General features: G+C 45.0%; 1 protein-coding gene across 1 annotated transcript; it reads right to left on the bottom strand.

Moving 5' to 3' along the window:
- Nucleotides 1–6,365: 6,365 nt before the first annotated feature.
- Nucleotides 6,366–12,766, bottom strand: LOC142217681 (cytochrome P450 2W1-like). Its single transcript, XM_075286025.1, has 9 exons — nt 12,587–12,766; nt 11,442–11,604; nt 10,095–10,244; nt 9,672–9,829; nt 8,803–8,976; nt 8,240–8,387; nt 7,872–8,056; nt 6,765–6,906; nt 6,366–6,553 (listed from the first exon to the last, which is right to left on the bottom strand). The coding sequence occupies exons 1-9, from the start codon at nt 12,764–12,766 to the stop codon at nt 6,366–6,368; spliced, it is 1,488 nt and encodes a 495-aa protein (XP_075142126.1).
- Nucleotides 12,767–17,895: the final 5,129 nt, after the last annotated feature.

The following is a 17,895-nucleotide window of genomic DNA, read 5'->3' as shown; positions in this document are numbered from 1 at the left end:
CACAGTATAATGCTCCTTTATACCCCCCTGCACAGTATAATGCTCCTTTATACCCCCTGTACAGTATAATGCTCCTTTATACCCCCTGCACAGTATAATGCTCCTTTATACCCCCCTGCACAGTATAATGCTCCTTTCTACCCCCCTGCACAGTATAATGCTCCTTTCTACCCCCCTGCACAGTATAATGCTCCTTTCCACCCTCTGTACAGTATAATGCTCCTTTATACCCCCTGTACAGTATAATGCTCCTTTATACCCCCTGCACAGTATAATGCTCCTTTATACCCCCTGCACAGTATAATGCTCCTTTCTACCCCCCTGCACAGTATAATGCTCCTTTCCACCCTCTGTACAGTATAATGCTCCTTTATACCCCCTGTACAGTATAATGCTCCTTTATACCCCCTGCACAGTATAATGCTCCTTTATACCCCCTGCACAGTATAATGCTCCTTTCTACCCCCCTGCACAGTATAATGCTCCTTTCCACCCTCTGTACAGTATAATGCTCCCTTACACCCCCTGTACAATATAATGCCTCCTTGAATTTACTGTATCATAGAGATTCAGGTTAGTTGAGCTTTGGTTGGTCCAGTAGTCACACACACCATGTTTCTCTGCATGTTCAACTGAAACTAATCTTAGGGTAAGTTCAAATGGAAGAATTTGGTGCTGATTTTGATGCAGGATTCTCCCCCGTTCATCTAAATCTAATCACCTCGTAAAAGCCACAGCAGAAAGCCGATAAATGGTGGGAATGTGAGACAGACGTCCCCCTGACACTTCACTACACGCCACGTGGACAGTCACTTACAGTCCTGCGATATGGAGGCCATTGTCTTATCGTCACCTCTGCAACCAATTTTCATTTTAATGTCTCAAATGTATCAAAGATTAACCATTGTATTATAAAGTCATAAAAACCTTTACGGCGGCAACACATGGAGTGTCAGTATCTGAAACGTCCCATGTCCTGCATCACCTAAGTTCTCCTATTGGTCCTAATATAGGAATACGGTGTAAAATCATCCTGAAATGTAACATTAAACATATAACGGAGGAGAACGAGAGCCGGCGGGATCTACAGGACAATGTACAATACAAAGGTCACCAGGTCCTGGCACAACCATGACCTCTATAAACTCAGTTGGGACATTGTTGAATAATCTCCCAAAGTATGATGGGACTGGTGAACCAGAGAGAGACCCCGGAGTAGAATAGGGATTCGTGAATGACAAACCCAAAAAGTTTCAGGCTCATGTAGATCCCAAAAATTTTGGAAAATTTGAGATCCAGCCAGCTGACTTCTCTCAAGTGAGCCGTTAACCTCTCCCTAGTTATAGAAGCCAAGAATGTTCAGAAGATTTTATTATTCCAGTAATGTTCTGGAAATGAGAATAAATGAGATAGTAAATCTCCTACTGAGAATGTCTGAGCGACAGGGATGTAGTAGGCAGTATATAGTATACAGTAGGTACTGACCTCACCTGGCATCCAGTACTAGGTGTGATCTGGGCTGCTGACATTGTGTCATAATTTGGGAAATGTTTTTATGTTGTAGGTTTTATGAGGTTTCACAATCTTCTCCTTTGATATAAAATACCAGTAAGGTGGTAAATACAGGAAGAGCCCAGCAAAGCACCGAACGTCATGGACCACGGCCAAGCAATAGGGAAGGACCTTCTGGTCACCCCATCTCAGAGGAAACTCGAGGTCGATCACAGTCTCCAGTCTTATCACCAGCGTGTTTCAGCGTTCGGTTCTGTGAGCCTGCGTGAAAGGGATGGAAATTCTGTCCAGGTAAAATGTTCAGCCAGTGTCCTTTAAGCCTCCTCTAGGGTCCTATAAGCCTCCTCTAGCATCCTCTAAGCCTCCTCTAGCGTCCTATAAGCCTCCTCTAGGGTCCTCTAAGCCTCCTCTGGCGTCCTATAAGCCTCCTCTAGGGTCCTCTAAGCCTCCTCTGGCGTCCTATAAGCCTCCTCTAGCGTCCTATAAGCCTCCTCTTGCCTCCTATAAGCCTCCTCTAGCGTCCTATAAGCCTCCTCTGGCGTCCTATAAGCCTCCTCTAGCCTCCTATAAGCCTCCTCTAGCGTCCTATAATAGTATATAGTGTCATGTTGTGCCATGTTGTGTCCTTACATAGTGTCATGTTGTGTCCTTACATAGTGTCATATTGTAACATGTTGTCTCCTTACATAGTGTCATGTTGTGTCCTTACATAGTGTCATGTTGTGCCATGTTGTGTCCTTACAGTGTCATGTTGTGCCATGTTGTGTCCTTACATAGTGTCATGTTGTGCCATGTTGTGTCCTTACATAGTGTCATGTTGTGCCATGTTGTGTCCTTACATAGTGTCATGTTGTGTCATGTTGTGTCCTTACATAGTGTCATGTTGTGTCATGTTGTGTCCTTACATAGTGTCATGTTGTGTCATTGTGTCATGTTGTGTCCTTACATAGTGTAATGTTGTGTCATGTTGTGTCATGTTGTGCCGTATTATCTTATATGTTTTGTTTTATGGCATTCACGGTGCAGGACAAGTGACACGTTACTATATTCTGTGGGGCAGTAAATTGATATTGTTTTTAATGTTTTGATACATTTTAAAAATTAAAAACTTGAAAAGAAATAAAAATTTGTTTGTGACACCGGTAACTTTGTCATCTTTCCATGTATGGAGCTGTCTGATTTGTCTTTTTTTGGGATGAAGTTTCTATTAGCAACAATTTGAGAAATGTGAAATGTTTTAAGTTTTTACTTGGACTTTTGAGGCTGTAGAACGGTGAAAAACCTTGCCACGACTGTATTATAAAGGGTAATTGTATGCTCTGCCCACAATGGCTAATAAGCCCCTACTTACTTTCCCCCTATTAAACACCTTTAGACGTGATGAGCTGAGTGCGGGTTTAGGGGATGGTAATTCACTGTGTTTGGCTGTAACAGGCTTGTTGTGTCACACCTTGTACACACAGGTCAGTAATGAGCAGCAGTATAGCGGCAGTGAGCGCTGTAATGTGTAGGAAGTTTCTTTCTTTCCTCCCTCTACTTTCCCTTCATTAGCAATCCTTTCTCTGAACTTCTATCTGTGTTCTCTCCCTGTCCCGAGGTCCTGCTGATGTCTGTCCCTGCAGAAAGAGTGTTGTGACTGCACCTAAAATATCTGCTGGTTTTATAGGGCTGTGACATCATTGGGGCGGTGGCTGCTGATTAGCTTCAGACCTGGTGGGTGAATCCGCGTTCCCAGAGTTTCCTACCCCTTGGCCTAATGTATGCAATGGCCATTTTAATAAAATATGCCATTTGATGCATTGAAGCGTGAAGAAATCTGGATTCATTGCGAATGGAAGATTTCCGAAATTCAGATTGATTTCCACTTCTGCAGAATGGATTCGCTCATCTCTAGTGTAGTCTTATCTGTGAGTTCTCTCTGTGTTACGTCCCTGCTAATAATAAAGTCAATGAAAACCCCTAATTCAGTGATATCCGATGACCTGCAGAATCTCTTACATGCTGTGCCAGGACGACACTTATTGACAAAGTTACACAATGTCGCAGATTTGCCGTGCGTCAGGTTGCTCATGGATGTTGAAACAGGCAAACAAGTAAGGAATAACATCTGCGGCTGCCAACATCAAGTTCAAGGGAAAGTAATTAGCGATTGATCAGTCGTAGCCGCTCAGAGTTTCCAGAGGTTGTGGATAGGTGACACTGTAGGACCTGTGCACTGGATGAATGACTGCTGAGAGTTTCCCCTGCTAGAATCCCAGCGATTATTCTTCACTTGCTCCATGTAGCTCTGCAGGAGTTCCAGGGAAAGCCAAACATTGTCCTTGCAAAGTCTTTGGTAGTCCCAAGAAGCTGCACCTGTGCAAGTCCCTACCATTGCATTATTAAGGGAGGGTGCAAGGGAATAGTCTTCTCCATATTTTTCTTCTTACTAAGATACTTGGCCATTGCCTATTCCCATTCTGCTCTGGGCTTTACAATACACCTTCAGTTTCATAAGAAAAGTTATTGTAGTGCGGGACTTGTTACTAATAATTGTTATAAATGATGCAATTATTTCAATAATCTGCCTCACAGACCGACTGAAGTCCAAGCAGCCAGATGCACCAAACCTATTCTTTAGGACCTTTATAGTGTAACAATAAGGAAAATTCCAAGACTTGGTAGTCGCAACTGGGGTTCGCCTCCACCCAGAGAATACAGCTGTTCCGTGTGGACGAGCTGTTGGTACAAGCACAAATTGGTGGAATCGGGGGGATTCAAACCACCAAAAAACCCTCAGATTGAGCGCCCACCAGGAGGTTTTTTTCGTGGTTTGAATCCTCCCGATTGCACCAATTCGTGCCTAAATGGTACAATGCCGCTCAGTCACAGTGGTGAGTTTTAGTGAAATACTTAGCTCACTGCTCCCTACAGCTTGCAGGCCACAGGTCTAAGACAGAAAGTGGTAGGGCAGATAGCCTATGGCCCATGGCTTCCTGCTCTACCAGTATCAGAACCAGTTCGGGGTTCCTCTTTTCCCTGTGGTCCAGCTGTATTTTAAAAACAAGTTTAGCAGAACTGGGATGGACCAGAGGAGCGGCTGCATCCCAACCCTGGGGCAGGAGACATTATAACTTAAATCCTCCTAAATGATGGTCACAAAAAAATTCAAAACCTCATGGGAACCTAAAGGATGGAAACCCTGTCCACCTAAAAAGCGACTACCCCTGGACCCCATAGACTATAATAGGACCATAAACGTCCTGCTTGCAGCTGCGCGGAGGATGAAGGAAGTGAATATAAAACCTCAGGTGACCAGGATATTTATAATGTCATCTTTATTCTGCAAATCATAAGGACAGTAATACAAAATATACATAGAAGCCCATGAAACACTTTCTAAAAAAATAACAAAAAAACACCCTTTTTTTTGCATTCTGAGCGCCTTCACTTTCTCATCCTCGTTGACGCCATTGTGGACAGAACTTTTTGCTCACTTTTCTTATGTTCCATCTTTGGAGGTGACCAGAGAACAGGTTTGTGCACAATAAATAATGAATCCGTTGTATATTATATCTCACTACAGATGTAATAACACCAATTAGATGTATATTTTTACTGTTTTTTATTACTTTTACGATCATTGAACATCTTTGTTTAGTCTTAGTCTTCCGCACTGCGGTGTATTACGCCTGTCAGTATAACGCTCATCGGCCACCTATTACAATTACCAATATGGTGACACCAATGACAGGCCCTTTATTGGTTTTAATTTTTTAAATAATAAATTAGTTTTAAAATCTGTTTATTAATCTGTTTCTCTGCTCATTGTCCGCTTACCGGGCTCTGCTTCCAAATATAACAGACCTGCGAACCTTCATCAGGATCAGAGGCGCCCACCAATCACATTACAGAGGTGACAATTCCTTCTGCCTAATCCCTTAGATGTCAGGGTCGCTATTAACCACAGCATCTAAGGGATTAAACATTCAGCATTTTAGTCTTCTCCAACCCCTTTTATTGTAGCACCTGTAGCTGACACCATCCCAGCCATGTCCATGTATATAACGACTCGCCTGCTGTCCCCTACATGGACACTGCAGAGCAGAGGATGGTGGAACGGTGGAAGCAATAGTCCACTGCGTGCTGAGGACAAGAAAAGGGGCGAAGAATTTGGGCACTACATAGTTATAGTCTGAAGATGAAAGGACAAAGTTACAACTGATGGTATATAATGACCCTACAGTCAGGAGAATAGATATAGATAGGACAGGAAGGCTGTAGTGTAGAAAGGGGAGGAAACAAGGTTCATAGTGGACTGTATGGGCGGGGGGACTGCAACGAGGACATTCAGATTGGAGACACTGGCTACTGAGTATCTATTACAATCTGGCTGCATGTATTGTAGTCTTCCTACCGAGCCCGCACACATCCGCCCTTCTCTTCTGCAGAAGCTCCATGTAAGAGAGAAGTTCTGCCCCTGCTCCTGTGTTGTGCACCGGCTGAGACTGTAATATACCTTTGTAGCAGAGACTAAGGAAGCAGTCAGACACTTGGGAGCTGCGGAGATGGTGCCGCTTGCTGTGGTCTGCTAGTTACATGTACAGTCCCTTTTGGCTACTTCCATAGTCTTGACTATCTCAGGCTTCATCAGACCAGCAATCTGACCCCTTCCTTGCACTCCCCCCATATAGTCCACTACGCACAATGTCTCTCTACACTGTAGTCCTGGCCACCTTAAGCAGCATCAGACAATGGGTATGACAAGCCATGGAAGGCGGACATGTTGGCACTCCTTTGATGAGGTGGTTTGTCCCCCTGAAAGAATGGGCCGTAATGGTCTCTATGACTGGTACCTCGGAGTCCCATCAGTTCTATTGTCTGGGGGTTGCACAAACTTTGTAACTTTTGGGTCTCATAGTGAAGAAGGCTTCTGGGGTGAGGTCCAAGTCCTCGGGGCTGACTCCTGGAGGGGGTGTGAAGGAGAACTTCTGCAACATCCCCGTCACGAACAGAAACACCTCCATTCTGGCCAGGCTCTCTCCAGCGCACACCCTGCGCCCTGTGTATACAGACAGACAGTATATAGGGGTTGTCAATGCCAAGTCACTACTACAGAAGTAGAACAGAATTGGTTGCATTATAACTATTGAATCCCAATCTTACAGGATATTTCTTCCGTTTTCACTAATAATAATGGATTGAATTCAGCGAAGCAAGTAGATAAGAAATATCTTGGGCTTAGACATTTACAATGTTACAAAGTGACTCACCCTTGGAGAAGGCAAAGAAGGCGTCTCTCTTCAGAAAGTTTCCTTCAGCATCCAAGAAATTATTGGGGTTAAACTGATTGGGATTCTTCCATTGGGTTTCATCCAAGAGAACCGAGGAGAAGAGAGAAATCACTGTGGTCCCCTAATAAATGATGGAAGATATAAGACATTGCAAAGCTTTATAGTTCTTCTCTATGTAGTAACATGTCTATAACTGGAGGTCAGACATTTGTGTGCCGGTGCCATTGCCATCTAACCTACCTGAACGTGGGCAAATAAACATCAGATTCTGGATCACTCTGCAAATAGGACAATGCGAGTGATATTATTATGTGCTATAGGTGTCATCCCTTCTATTGTATCGATGACTCCATAAACATCCATGAAAATGGCACAGACGCAAGGCATCACCACTGAGAACATAAAGGGGGTATTCTTCACAAATGTGGCTCAACAAGTCCAAAAAGATCCACTCCTGGGCCTTGTACTTTGAGAGTTGGGTGGTTGTTGGCTTTTGCCCATCCTACAGTGCCCCGGTGAGTCCCTAGCAGGATATCCATACCCAGATAGGATCGTGCAGGGTCTTCATGGTCTTTAGGCTTCTATATAATGAGGAGTCTAGATAACACTTGGCTGTGAAGGAGCTATATACACTATATACACTATATACACTTCGAGGTGTTTGGCCCCAGACAAGGGGTCGGCACAGTTCTTGTCCAAGACCTTCTTGGAAAGGGAGCCATCTCTTATCGGGGTTCAGAAAATTCATAGCCAACCCCAGATCTCTTGTCATTTCTAAACATAATACTACATATCTATTACTCAGTCACTGTCAGCGGGGGACATAATATATCACCTATTTTAGTTTCCAAATTTTCACTGAAAACCTAATATCTTTACATTATTTAATTAATTTCTATGGGATTAGAGGAAATAGCGACATCGCTCAGCGTTCTCCTATAGAGTGACCGGAGCAGCAGTCAGACCCCACCGATCAGATAGTGACCCCCCCCCCCATCCTGCAGATAAGAGGCGACTTCTAAATTTGATTCAAAATTGGACAATGTTTTGATGATATTTCGCAATCATCACCCGATACAAAATTACCTTTGGCAAAAAATAGCCTTTGAAATGGACATCGGTGGGGGTGGAATGGGCTAAATGCTGCAAGATATTCGCACAGCGCTGAATTTCATGGACTACGGCCAAGCAGTAAGGAAGGATCTTCTGGTCGTCCCATCTTGGAGGTCGATCGAGGCCGATCACATTTTCAATTTCATCTTGAACCTTTTCTGAAAAATACAAAACGAAATGTGATTTTCCTTTCGTTCCTTCATTTATCCAGAAATATTCACTTAGATGTGTGATCCGTCCTGGTCATGTGATGGTGACGTGACTTCCAGTTACAATACACTTATTAAAGCTACAGTAAACCTTGGAATTTCTCTGATGACATCGGGATCTCCGGAACTTACTCTGTATCTGAGGATGTTTCATCAAGAACAGGATCCCCCACTGTATGGTCGTGGCCGTGGTCTCCGTCCCACCGAGCATGAGATCAAATGCAGAAGCCAAGAAATTTGTTTCGGTGAAGATTTTCTCTTTCTCATCTGTTACTTTTTCCTACAAGACAATAATAATATAACACAGGGATATTATCAATGTGATACATATGTATAGGACAGAGATACAAGTCTACAGACTACTGGACATGGGGGGGAGATGAAGGTGGACGCCAGTGATGTGGCCAATGGTTTACATCTACCATATGACTTGTGGAACCATTATTGCATATGGATACGGGATACATGTGACTTGTATGTCATATTCAATTCTCCTTGGAGTGACTTTTTAGGGGAATGTGACATATGCAATCTTTACCAAGTCCGTCGTACATGGGTGCAAGATGTCAGGTCTATAAACATGGCGCCGGCTCAGGAGAGCCCCATAGCTAATGGATACTTGCTGTTTCAATCTGATACATTGTGACTCATGCAGGGATTAAGGCTGAGGCCTCACGTTGCATAAAGCCCCTTACCCTTTCATCTTTCTGTGCGAAGGCTTCCGCGTACGTCCTGAAGGAATCTTCACCTTTAACCTCCTGAGACTCCTTGAAGAGTGCCTTCAGAATGACATTGAGTTCATCCACCCTTCTCATGACAAGTTTGGGTTCTTTAACAAGATACTTGAGTATTGGGAAGACATTGTAATACTGAGAGAGGAAACATATGAGAAGTATCGGATGAGCAGGAATCAAATCCACATCACAACCTGAAGTCACACAAATACCACTAAGAGACCGGGTGTGAGACTTTTTAGAGATTTTTGAGAGTCTGTGGCAGTCTCTAAATTTTAGGAACAGTCCTGGCAAATTTGACATCTTTTACAGAGAAGGAGGTGTGGAGGAGAAAGTGCTGCCCCAAAGTGGACAGGCCTGCTGGAGTCCCATTCAGTTCAGGGGCAGTGCTGTGTGAGCAGGGGTGGGGCCAGGTGAGAAGGGGAGGGGCTTATTCTTCAGAATTGGTAAGTCTGAATATAGATTGATCTCAATCTGCCATAAATACCTTGCAATTATTCCAATGTCATGACATAAGGTCTTAGGTCAGTCTCATTAACTTGTCCTGGACCATCCATAGACTTATAGACTGACATATAGGTATGTCCTTGCAGAGGAGGCGTGTCTATCCTACTACCATGGACTCCACCTCCTCAAACAATAAGGTCACCACTGTGTGACCTTATATCCCCAACTCACAAAGTTTACCTAACCTTTATAGTTACGGGTTGGGATGTCTCCGGCCAAGGCACTAGTATTTGCACTATGTTTGCACTGTTTGATATTCCTTTGTTGTATTGTTGCTTTATCAATCGCTATTTTCTTTGATACTTTATTGGTATATACTTTACCTTTGCACCTGGAGTACCGGTATTAACAACAAGGTCGTCCATGATGGTTATCATCCTCTGAAATCTTGGGTTGTCATAGTCAAATCGTCTCCCAAATAACATCCCAAAAGTTATGTTAGGGGGAGCAAGATAGAAGACTTTCTTTTCAAAAGGTTTACCTGGGAATACAAGGTGATACAATGTTACTTATTGTCTGGACCATAAACTACAAACAGATCAAATACAATCGCAGTCTTACCAATAGACAGTATCTGTAGGGTCAGTATCTAGCTACATTGTAACTCCATGACTACTACTTTGGCTGACCTCCATTGCTAACCATTGCACCTACTACTTCTTGCATTCTTGGTTGTCTCAAAGCTTAGAGAGAAAAGTTTTGTGTAGAAAACTAAAAACCATGTGCAATTCTCCGACACCACTCACCATTATGAGACTCAATTGCTGCATTCAGGAATTGCAGCTCCTCGATAATTCTGTCTTCAATGGTTCTCTTCCCCATCCCAAGATCTCGTAATATGGAAAGTGTAAATCTTCGGGTTACCTTCCATGTCTCTCCATTAGAAAAGATCACTCCTGAAAGAGAAGACCAAATGATAGCCAGGTTCCTAGTTTCCTCCATTGTGCCTTGGCTCTCTGGTCCTTACAACAAATAGTACATGGTCACTGACTCTTCAGAGAGCCGAGTCTCATGTAATAGAGGATGTAATTCTGGACCAGAATATAATGCACCTTATTATAAAATGTTGCCGCCTACTGCCTGAAAAACCTCTCTAAAGTTCCTTCCTAATTTGCTGTTCACTCCCTGTTACTAAGGCAAGTCTGTCTTTTGAAACCAACAAGCGCAAAGTAGTAATACAGGGAATGGAGGGGAGGGGGAGATCTCACTTCACAACCTTTGCATGTTTCCATATAGCTTCCCCTGCCCATCCACTGCACAGAGAGGAGTCTACAACTTCTCACAGCTAACAGTGAGTTTAGGAAGAGTCGATGTACTTCTGACTATCTGCCTGTGTTACTGCTGATGGGATGTTATATACAAGCAGCAGCTGCATCATACCCTGGATTTGCAGTCCAGTGTCCTTGGATCTTCTATATTATAGTCACTTGGCCTTTTCTCAGTTATTGGTTTGCTGTGGCCAAAACCTGATACCGTGCATGAAGACTTATACAGCTATAAATGAGACTGCCCTTGAGACCCTGAACATATATCAACTTTTGAAAACTCAAGAAACCTTTCAATGCATCTCAGCTACTGCCCCCTACAGCCTTAACATGGAGTCTCTGTGACCCAACTCAACATTTGCAACCAACATTCAATTCAGACTCCAAATTCAATCCAGATGATCCATTGGTGTCTACAGTGACCCTATAAGAAGGTTAAACATGTCCACCAAAGCTAAATCACTTATTGTTCTCTTTGTGATAATGAAAGACTTTACAACTCCTGTCTTACCCATAGAAAGGATGTAGAGGCCGCCCATAGGGATGTTTTGGTGTTTTTGGAGAGGGTATGCAACTCTGGTTGTCCTTGATGAAACCTTGTACAGGAGCCCCCCTTTCCAGGGGAGCCGCATTGTTAGTAAGATTAGTGAAGAAGGAAACAGACACCAGACCCTTCTGGCCAAACATAATGGGGGCCCATTTTGATCCTTGTAATGTACCTACAGCACTACTTGTACTGTTGCGTTGGGGCTCACATCCAATCATTCTGCTACATCCTCAGGAATGGGGGATTTTAGGTTGGAGGGCCGACATGAAGGGGTTAATTACCATGGTTCTTCTGAAAGTCATCGGCTATCTGGATGACACCACGATTTCCAAAGTCATAGCTGGCTGAGACCAGGGCGTCTTTGTTCACTTCATACCCAACCAGAACCACTGCTTTTGCAGAGCCGTAATGGAAAGTGAAGACCGGACCATATTTCTTTGCAAGCTGGAAAACAAGATTCAGAACGTTTTATCCAAGAAATAGATTTAATCCCAACTGGATAAGATACGTAGCCCCATTCATGAAGCTGAAAGCCCCCACATCACCAGGAGCCTGCTTTGCCTGCATAAACCTGGGGCAATGGCACAGTTTTGACAAGTGCACCTGGAGAAAGGGGGAAAGACACAGCGGCCGTACCCCGCTCCCTGGGCTGGTGCATTGCTGGTCCTGCACAGGCGACCACTGAGGCCAGGGATTGGCATGGGAGCAGAGCCACAAGGGAACGGGGGATGGGGTGGGTATAAATTTAATGTCAGTGAATGGCGGCTATTCACATGACTGTCAAAAACTTGAGACTGGGAAGGAGGAATGACCCTAAACCTCCAGCCCAAGCCCCAATGAATGGTTTAGATCACAGAATATTCCGGGGTTAGAACGGCCCAGTCCCAGTCCAGACCCAAATCCCATTGAGCATCTGCGGCAAGACATGAAAATGACTGATAAAAGACGCTCTATCCAATGTGGCTGCAAAGAAGAAGGGGCAGAAATCTCATCTCTAGATGTGCAAAGCTGGTAGAGACCGAGCCCAAAAGACTTGTAGCCAAAGGCAGCTCCACAAGATATTGGTATGGGGGGCTGAAGACTTTTGCACGTCACACTTTTCAGATTTTTATTGGATTAAACCTTGTATCATTTTCCTTCCACGTCACAATTATCGGCTACTTTGTGTTGGTCTATAAGGTAAAATCTCAATAAAATACATTTAAGTTTGTGGTTGTGACAAAATTTGACAAAGTGCAAGGAGTGTGAAGACTTTTGCAAGGCACCGTACATGCAATCTGTAGAAGACAAATGAAGATAAATTTTTAAATAAACCCAATTACAAATATACTTGTTACCCCAAAATATTTGCAATTCAACTATAAAAAAAATTGTCTCGAGGGTTTACTGAGCCTTTAAGTTATCAAAGCTGAAATTGCTATGTTACCTCCATAAAAGTTAAGTCCTGTCTTTTTACATCCAGGATGTGCATGTTACCGATGATGGGCAGCGGGGCTGGTCCCGGGGGGAAATGATAGATCTTTCTTTTGGAAAAGTCCATTAGAAACTTCACAAGCATCATGATGACTGTGCCTAAAAGGAAAAGGGTCACTGATTCTGAAGCCATGGTGGAGGTCCTGGTGTGCGGAGCTGTAGCAGAATTATCTACTGAATATATTGCATTTCCACAGCTGAACTCCACCCAGTGCAAACAATTTGTGTACCTGCAATAGAGCCAATGCAAGACTTGGTTGGTTGGCAAGAAATACAATGACCTGGTAAATGAACTCTCTTAGTGGTCCAAAATCATTTTAACCATCTCCGTGCTGAATCCTCACTGTCATCTTTGCAAGTGTAATACTCATGGTAAATATGACTGTGACTATCCTTGTAATTGATCTGATATCTCTGTTACTTTTGTGCAAATATTTGATCCTTAGTGATTTGGATGGCAGAGACCTGGCACAATGCAGCAGCACCATAACCGTGCCATGTCTGAAGCTTTGCCCATCCACAGTGGCATTCCCTGAGACCCTCAGTCCAATTCCTCTCCTTAGACGTCTTCACCATCAGAGTCTTCCTCCCGTTCCTTCTGTAAGTGACACCTGTTTACGACTGGTAGAAATAAAGAAACCCCGGGCTCCCCATCTCCTACCCTGTGATATACTGACTATCATTACGAGTGGTTACCCAATATTCCCATCCACCTCAGTTTCTGTCTTTAACCGCCTGCCAAGACCATTCACAACTTACTTACTAACTTTCTATTGCTGCTTATCCCAAAGTTACAAAGGGCTGCAAAGTCAGAAGACCAAACCACTGACTCTGACGACTCTATTTTTCCCAATTCACAACACATGCTTCGACTCCTTCATAAATGGCTGACAGCCAAGGTCCGGCACCTGCAGTATAAATCCTCTACTTCATTAAAAGTCCACTGATGGATTCCCATGAAAATATAAATGTAACAAATTCCATCTAATTCTACAATACCAATAACTGTGTAATGTAATGGATCTTACTTCAAAGATAACAAAGATAACATTCCCAACATCCATCAGGAAGGGATCTCCAAATCTCTAACAGCGTCTCCCCCTTGACCTTGTTAATGAAGGGTTAAACAATAGTAATATGTGAAAGACCAAATCTTTACATTTGTTTGTCAAATAAGATAATGAGATGAAGCTGGTCAATGTATATTGTTCATTGTGTTGTCTTATCTGTAACATGGTGTAAGGTGAACTGAAATACAATAAATTGTGACCCTTATTCATGTCCTTAGTCTGAGGGTCTCTGGGACCCCTGATCTAGGTTTGTTTTATTAATTAGGTTTTCATCAAATAGCCACAACCTGATAACAGACTCAGAATTGTTCTGTCCCTTCTCCGCTGATCTGATTTCCTCCTAGCTCTCCTTGGCTGTCTCTGGGCTCCTTATATCACCTCTTTCTTTCATATGATATCTCCCCCCCCTCCCCCTTTAAGCATGCTATCATTGCCCCAATGATACGACCAGCAGATTTGGCTTTCAGTACTATCTCTATGCCGATGGCCCCCAGTTCTAGAACCATTTCCAGGACATCCCTCCTGCATTACTATAACACATTAGGGAATCTTTCTCGTACGTAACTTCTTGTGTTTCTCCCATCAATGTCTTATCTAAACCTGATTATTCATTTTCAGTATGAACTCCTCCCGTATACCTGAGACATCAGCTCTTCCTTGGGTTGGATATAACTCACATCTGTACTTACATTCCCATTCCCCATACGTCCAACACAGCAGCACAACAGATGGGGTATTCCTGCCCCTGCGTGCAATCAGGACAGGTGGAACTTTTACTCAATCAAAGAACCTCCCCTATAAGAGGTCACCAGACCTCCCCCTCCTCGTGTTTTTTTCTGTCCTGCGGACAGGGACAGGTGGTGAGGAGGCCTGTGGCCTCCTCCGGGATCGGAAGAAGGTGGCTGTTAGCTCCTTCTTCTTTCCCTTTCTTTCCTTCTCTTTCTTTCCTTCTGAGAGAAAGATTTAGGTTTTGTCTTACCTGCTTTGCAGGGTGTCTGATGGTTCAGCTGTGCACAGCTCATTCACTGCCCAATAAGGTAAGCTGAGTCCTAGCTTTCCTCTGTGTTTTCTGAAAACTAAAAGCACTGATACTTTTTGCTATGGGCACTCTATTATGTCGGGTGCATGTCTATTGCGATGCCCTGTGCGATTGTTATGGCTTTACCGCACCTATCTGGCCGGGTCTTCCCGCTGCCCTAAAGCGCAGCTAATGGGAACTGCAGCCTATGAGATGGCAGTGAGTTATCCAGCAACTCCCACAGCTCTGGTGAGGTAAGCTAAGGTGCACCAAGACTACTTTTGTGAGTGAACAAGTCCCTTTAAAAAAAAAAAAAAAAAAAAAAAGGGGAGTTTTTTTCGTGTTGCTGTCTGTAAGGAAACAGACTTTTATGTTAAGTGCACCGGGTCTAGAGTTCTATACTGTTCGTACTCTACCCGAAGGCTAGATCTGCCTTCTCCATCTGTGCCATCTGCCTGTGGGCTGCCTGACTAATGCCTACTGTGTCGGCGTCACTACAAATTTGATCATTGGGGTCGTCCCCCAAGAGTCGATATGGCTGTCTCTAAATTATCGAGGCGCACGTTAGTGCCATGAGAAGATGGCTCAAATCTCCAGGAGGCGATATACAGGCGTGCAGAGGGTTCCCTGCACCGAATTTATACTGCAGCATCTGCGCAGGCCTCCGTGGGAGTTCAACAGGAGAAGTCGTTCAGTTCCTGCGAGGTAATAGATCTACTCTGTGTAGAGATATCTATACAGGTGTTCCCTGTGATGATCTTCTGGCGTTCCTATCCTCCACCTCCGTAGCAGTAAATTATTTGGCAGAAGCAGGTTTGTATCAAGTGAAGATTGCGGCGAAGGCTATCTCATTAGCCACGGCCGCAAAACGCCCCCTGTGGATGAAGCCCTGGAGGGCAGATAGTACTTCCAAATACAACTTGTGCGCACTTCCGTTTGAGCCGGGCAGGCTCTTTTGGAAAGAGCTGGATACCATTATGGAGGTATAAATTGACACACCATCCGAGAGCCTGAGAAGGAGAAACTACCTTCTGACGTCTACTCCCCCCTCCCCTTGTATCCGCTTTGCCAGTGGAAGGTCGACTTTCCCACTTCTCGGTGGCGTGGAGCCGTCACATTCAGGACCCATGGGGCCTCCAGCTCGTGTATTCGAGCTACAAAATAAAGTTCACATCTCACCCACCCGACAAATTTGTGTAAACCCGCGTTTTGTGTTCAAAAGCAGATCCTTCTGGAGAACGCTGTTCAGGGATACCTGGACAAAGGCGCTCTAGAGCCAGTGCCTGGCAGAGCAATCGACCGGATTTTACTCTCCAGTGTTTTTGGGACCCAAAACATCGGGAGTCAGAGAATGGTGGTCGATTTAAGATTTCTCAACCAATACGTCCTCAAGACCCATTTCCGGATGGGAACTATCAGGTCAGTGACACCTTTTCTGCACCGAGGAGACAGGTTTGTCACCCTAGATTTAAGGGACGCATATTTACACGTCCCGATATTTCCGCCACACAGAAGGTTCTTGAGGATCGGGGTTGTGCTGAACGGTACTCTGTGTCATCTGCAGTTCACAGCTCTTCCGTTCGGAATATCCTCGCCCCCCCCACACCTTTACAAAGGTCGTGGCCCCGGTCGTTGCAGCTCTTCGGCTCCAAGGTATATTCATCATACCGTACCTAGACGATTGGCTGTTAAAGGCCCACTCAACAGAGGTTCTCGCGGCCCACCTAAGGATCACTATCGCCTTCCTAGAAGAGTTAGGCGGGCTGATCAATGGTCAAAACTCGGCAGTCGTCCCCACCACCAGAATCCAGTTCTTGGGTTCATTGTGGACTCTCAGAGGATGGAGATATCTCTCCCTCACAGTCAGAAGGAGTAGATTTGTCGGGCGTTGCAACATCTGGCGGATACGCGGGAGGTTCGGGTAAGAACCTCAATGAAGGTCCTAGGTTTAATGTCAGCAGCTGCAGATGCAGTTCCATGGGCACTAGAGCATATGCGTCCACTACAGAGCGAGATCCTCAAGGTTTGGAGCCGCAGCCCCTCAGGGCTGAAGAAGCCTATCCAGTTGTCCATCAGTACCCGTCGATCACTGCAATGGTGGTCCCTATTGAAGGACGGGATGTCCACGGTCCAGCCCGACTGGACCCTGTTGACAACGGATGCCTCCTTCCATGGCTGGGGAGCGCATCGGGGGGAGACCCTGGCACAAGGGACATGGAGCCGACTGGAGACTGCTCAGTCATCGAATTGGCGCGAGTCTGCGCAGTGTATTGAACCCTGCTATACTTCACCCAGGATCTACGCGGCAAGGCGGTCAGAGTCAGGACGGACAACGTCACGGTGGTCCTCTACCTGAACAAGCAGGGAGGGATGAGGTCCCCTCCCTCTTCAAGCTAACAGATCAGATTTTTTTCCTGGGCTGAGGAAAATCTAAGCCACCTCAGTGCGGTGCACATAAGGGGACATCTGAATGTGCTGGCAGACCAGCTCAGCAGGGGAGAAGCAGTGTCGGGCGAGTGGTCCCTCAACCAGGAGGTCTTTCGTCAGTTGACTCGGATGAGGGGTCTCCCCGAGGTGGATCTGATGGCCACCCAGTACAATGCCAAGGTGGAGAGGGTCTGTTCCCTCTACCAGGAGGACAACCCCTTGGCAGTAGATGCCCTATCAATACCTTGGAGGTTCAGGCTGGCATACATCTTCCCTCCACTTCCCATGGTTTCGAAGGTATTGGCCAAGATCAGTCAAGACCAGGTATGGGTGATTGCCATCATACCGTTCTGGCCAAAAAGGGCATGATTTACCCACCTCATACAGATGAGTCGAGGGAATTACTGGAGGCTTCCACTTCTTCACAACCTGGTAACCCGAAACAAGTGGCTATGCCAGGACCTGAAGAGGTTCAACCTGACAGCCTGGAGGTTGACCGCACCCTATACGGACATGGGGAATTGTCACAGGCCATGCGGACAACACTGGCCTGCTCAAGGGCAGATTCTATGAATAGAAGCTACATGAGGATTGGCAGAATTTACCAGCAATGGTGCACAGAGAATCAACGTGCAATACCAGTTATGGAGACGGTATTGGAGTTTTGGTAAAGCGGGCTGGAGAAAGCCCTCACCCCGGTGACATTAAAAGTGCATGTAGCTGCCCTTTCAGCCGTATTAGGGATAA

Source organism: Leptodactylus fuscus, chromosome 8, assembly GCF_031893055.1.
Source record: "Leptodactylus fuscus isolate aLepFus1 chromosome 8, aLepFus1.hap2, whole genome shotgun sequence".
NCBI lineage: Eukaryota > Metazoa > Chordata > Amphibia > Anura > Leptodactylidae > Leptodactylus > Leptodactylus fuscus.
This window is presented reverse-complemented; position numbering and strand designations above follow the sequence as displayed.

Bases quoted from the DNA above. Each gene is read 5' to 3' on its own strand.
- LOC142217681 (XM_075286025.1), bottom strand. From the start codon at position 12,766: ATGGCTTCAGAATCAGTGACCCTTTTCCTTTTAGGCACAGTCATCATG. The intron at 8,388-8,802 runs GTAAGGGGCTTT...ATTGTCTTGTAG, and splicing joins TCGCACAGAAAGATGAAAGG to GAAAAAGTAACAGATGAGAA. The intron at 6,554-6,764 runs GTGAGTCACTTT...CTGTATACACAG, and splicing joins CTTCTTTGCCTTCTCCAAGG to GGCGCAGGGTGTGCGCTGGA.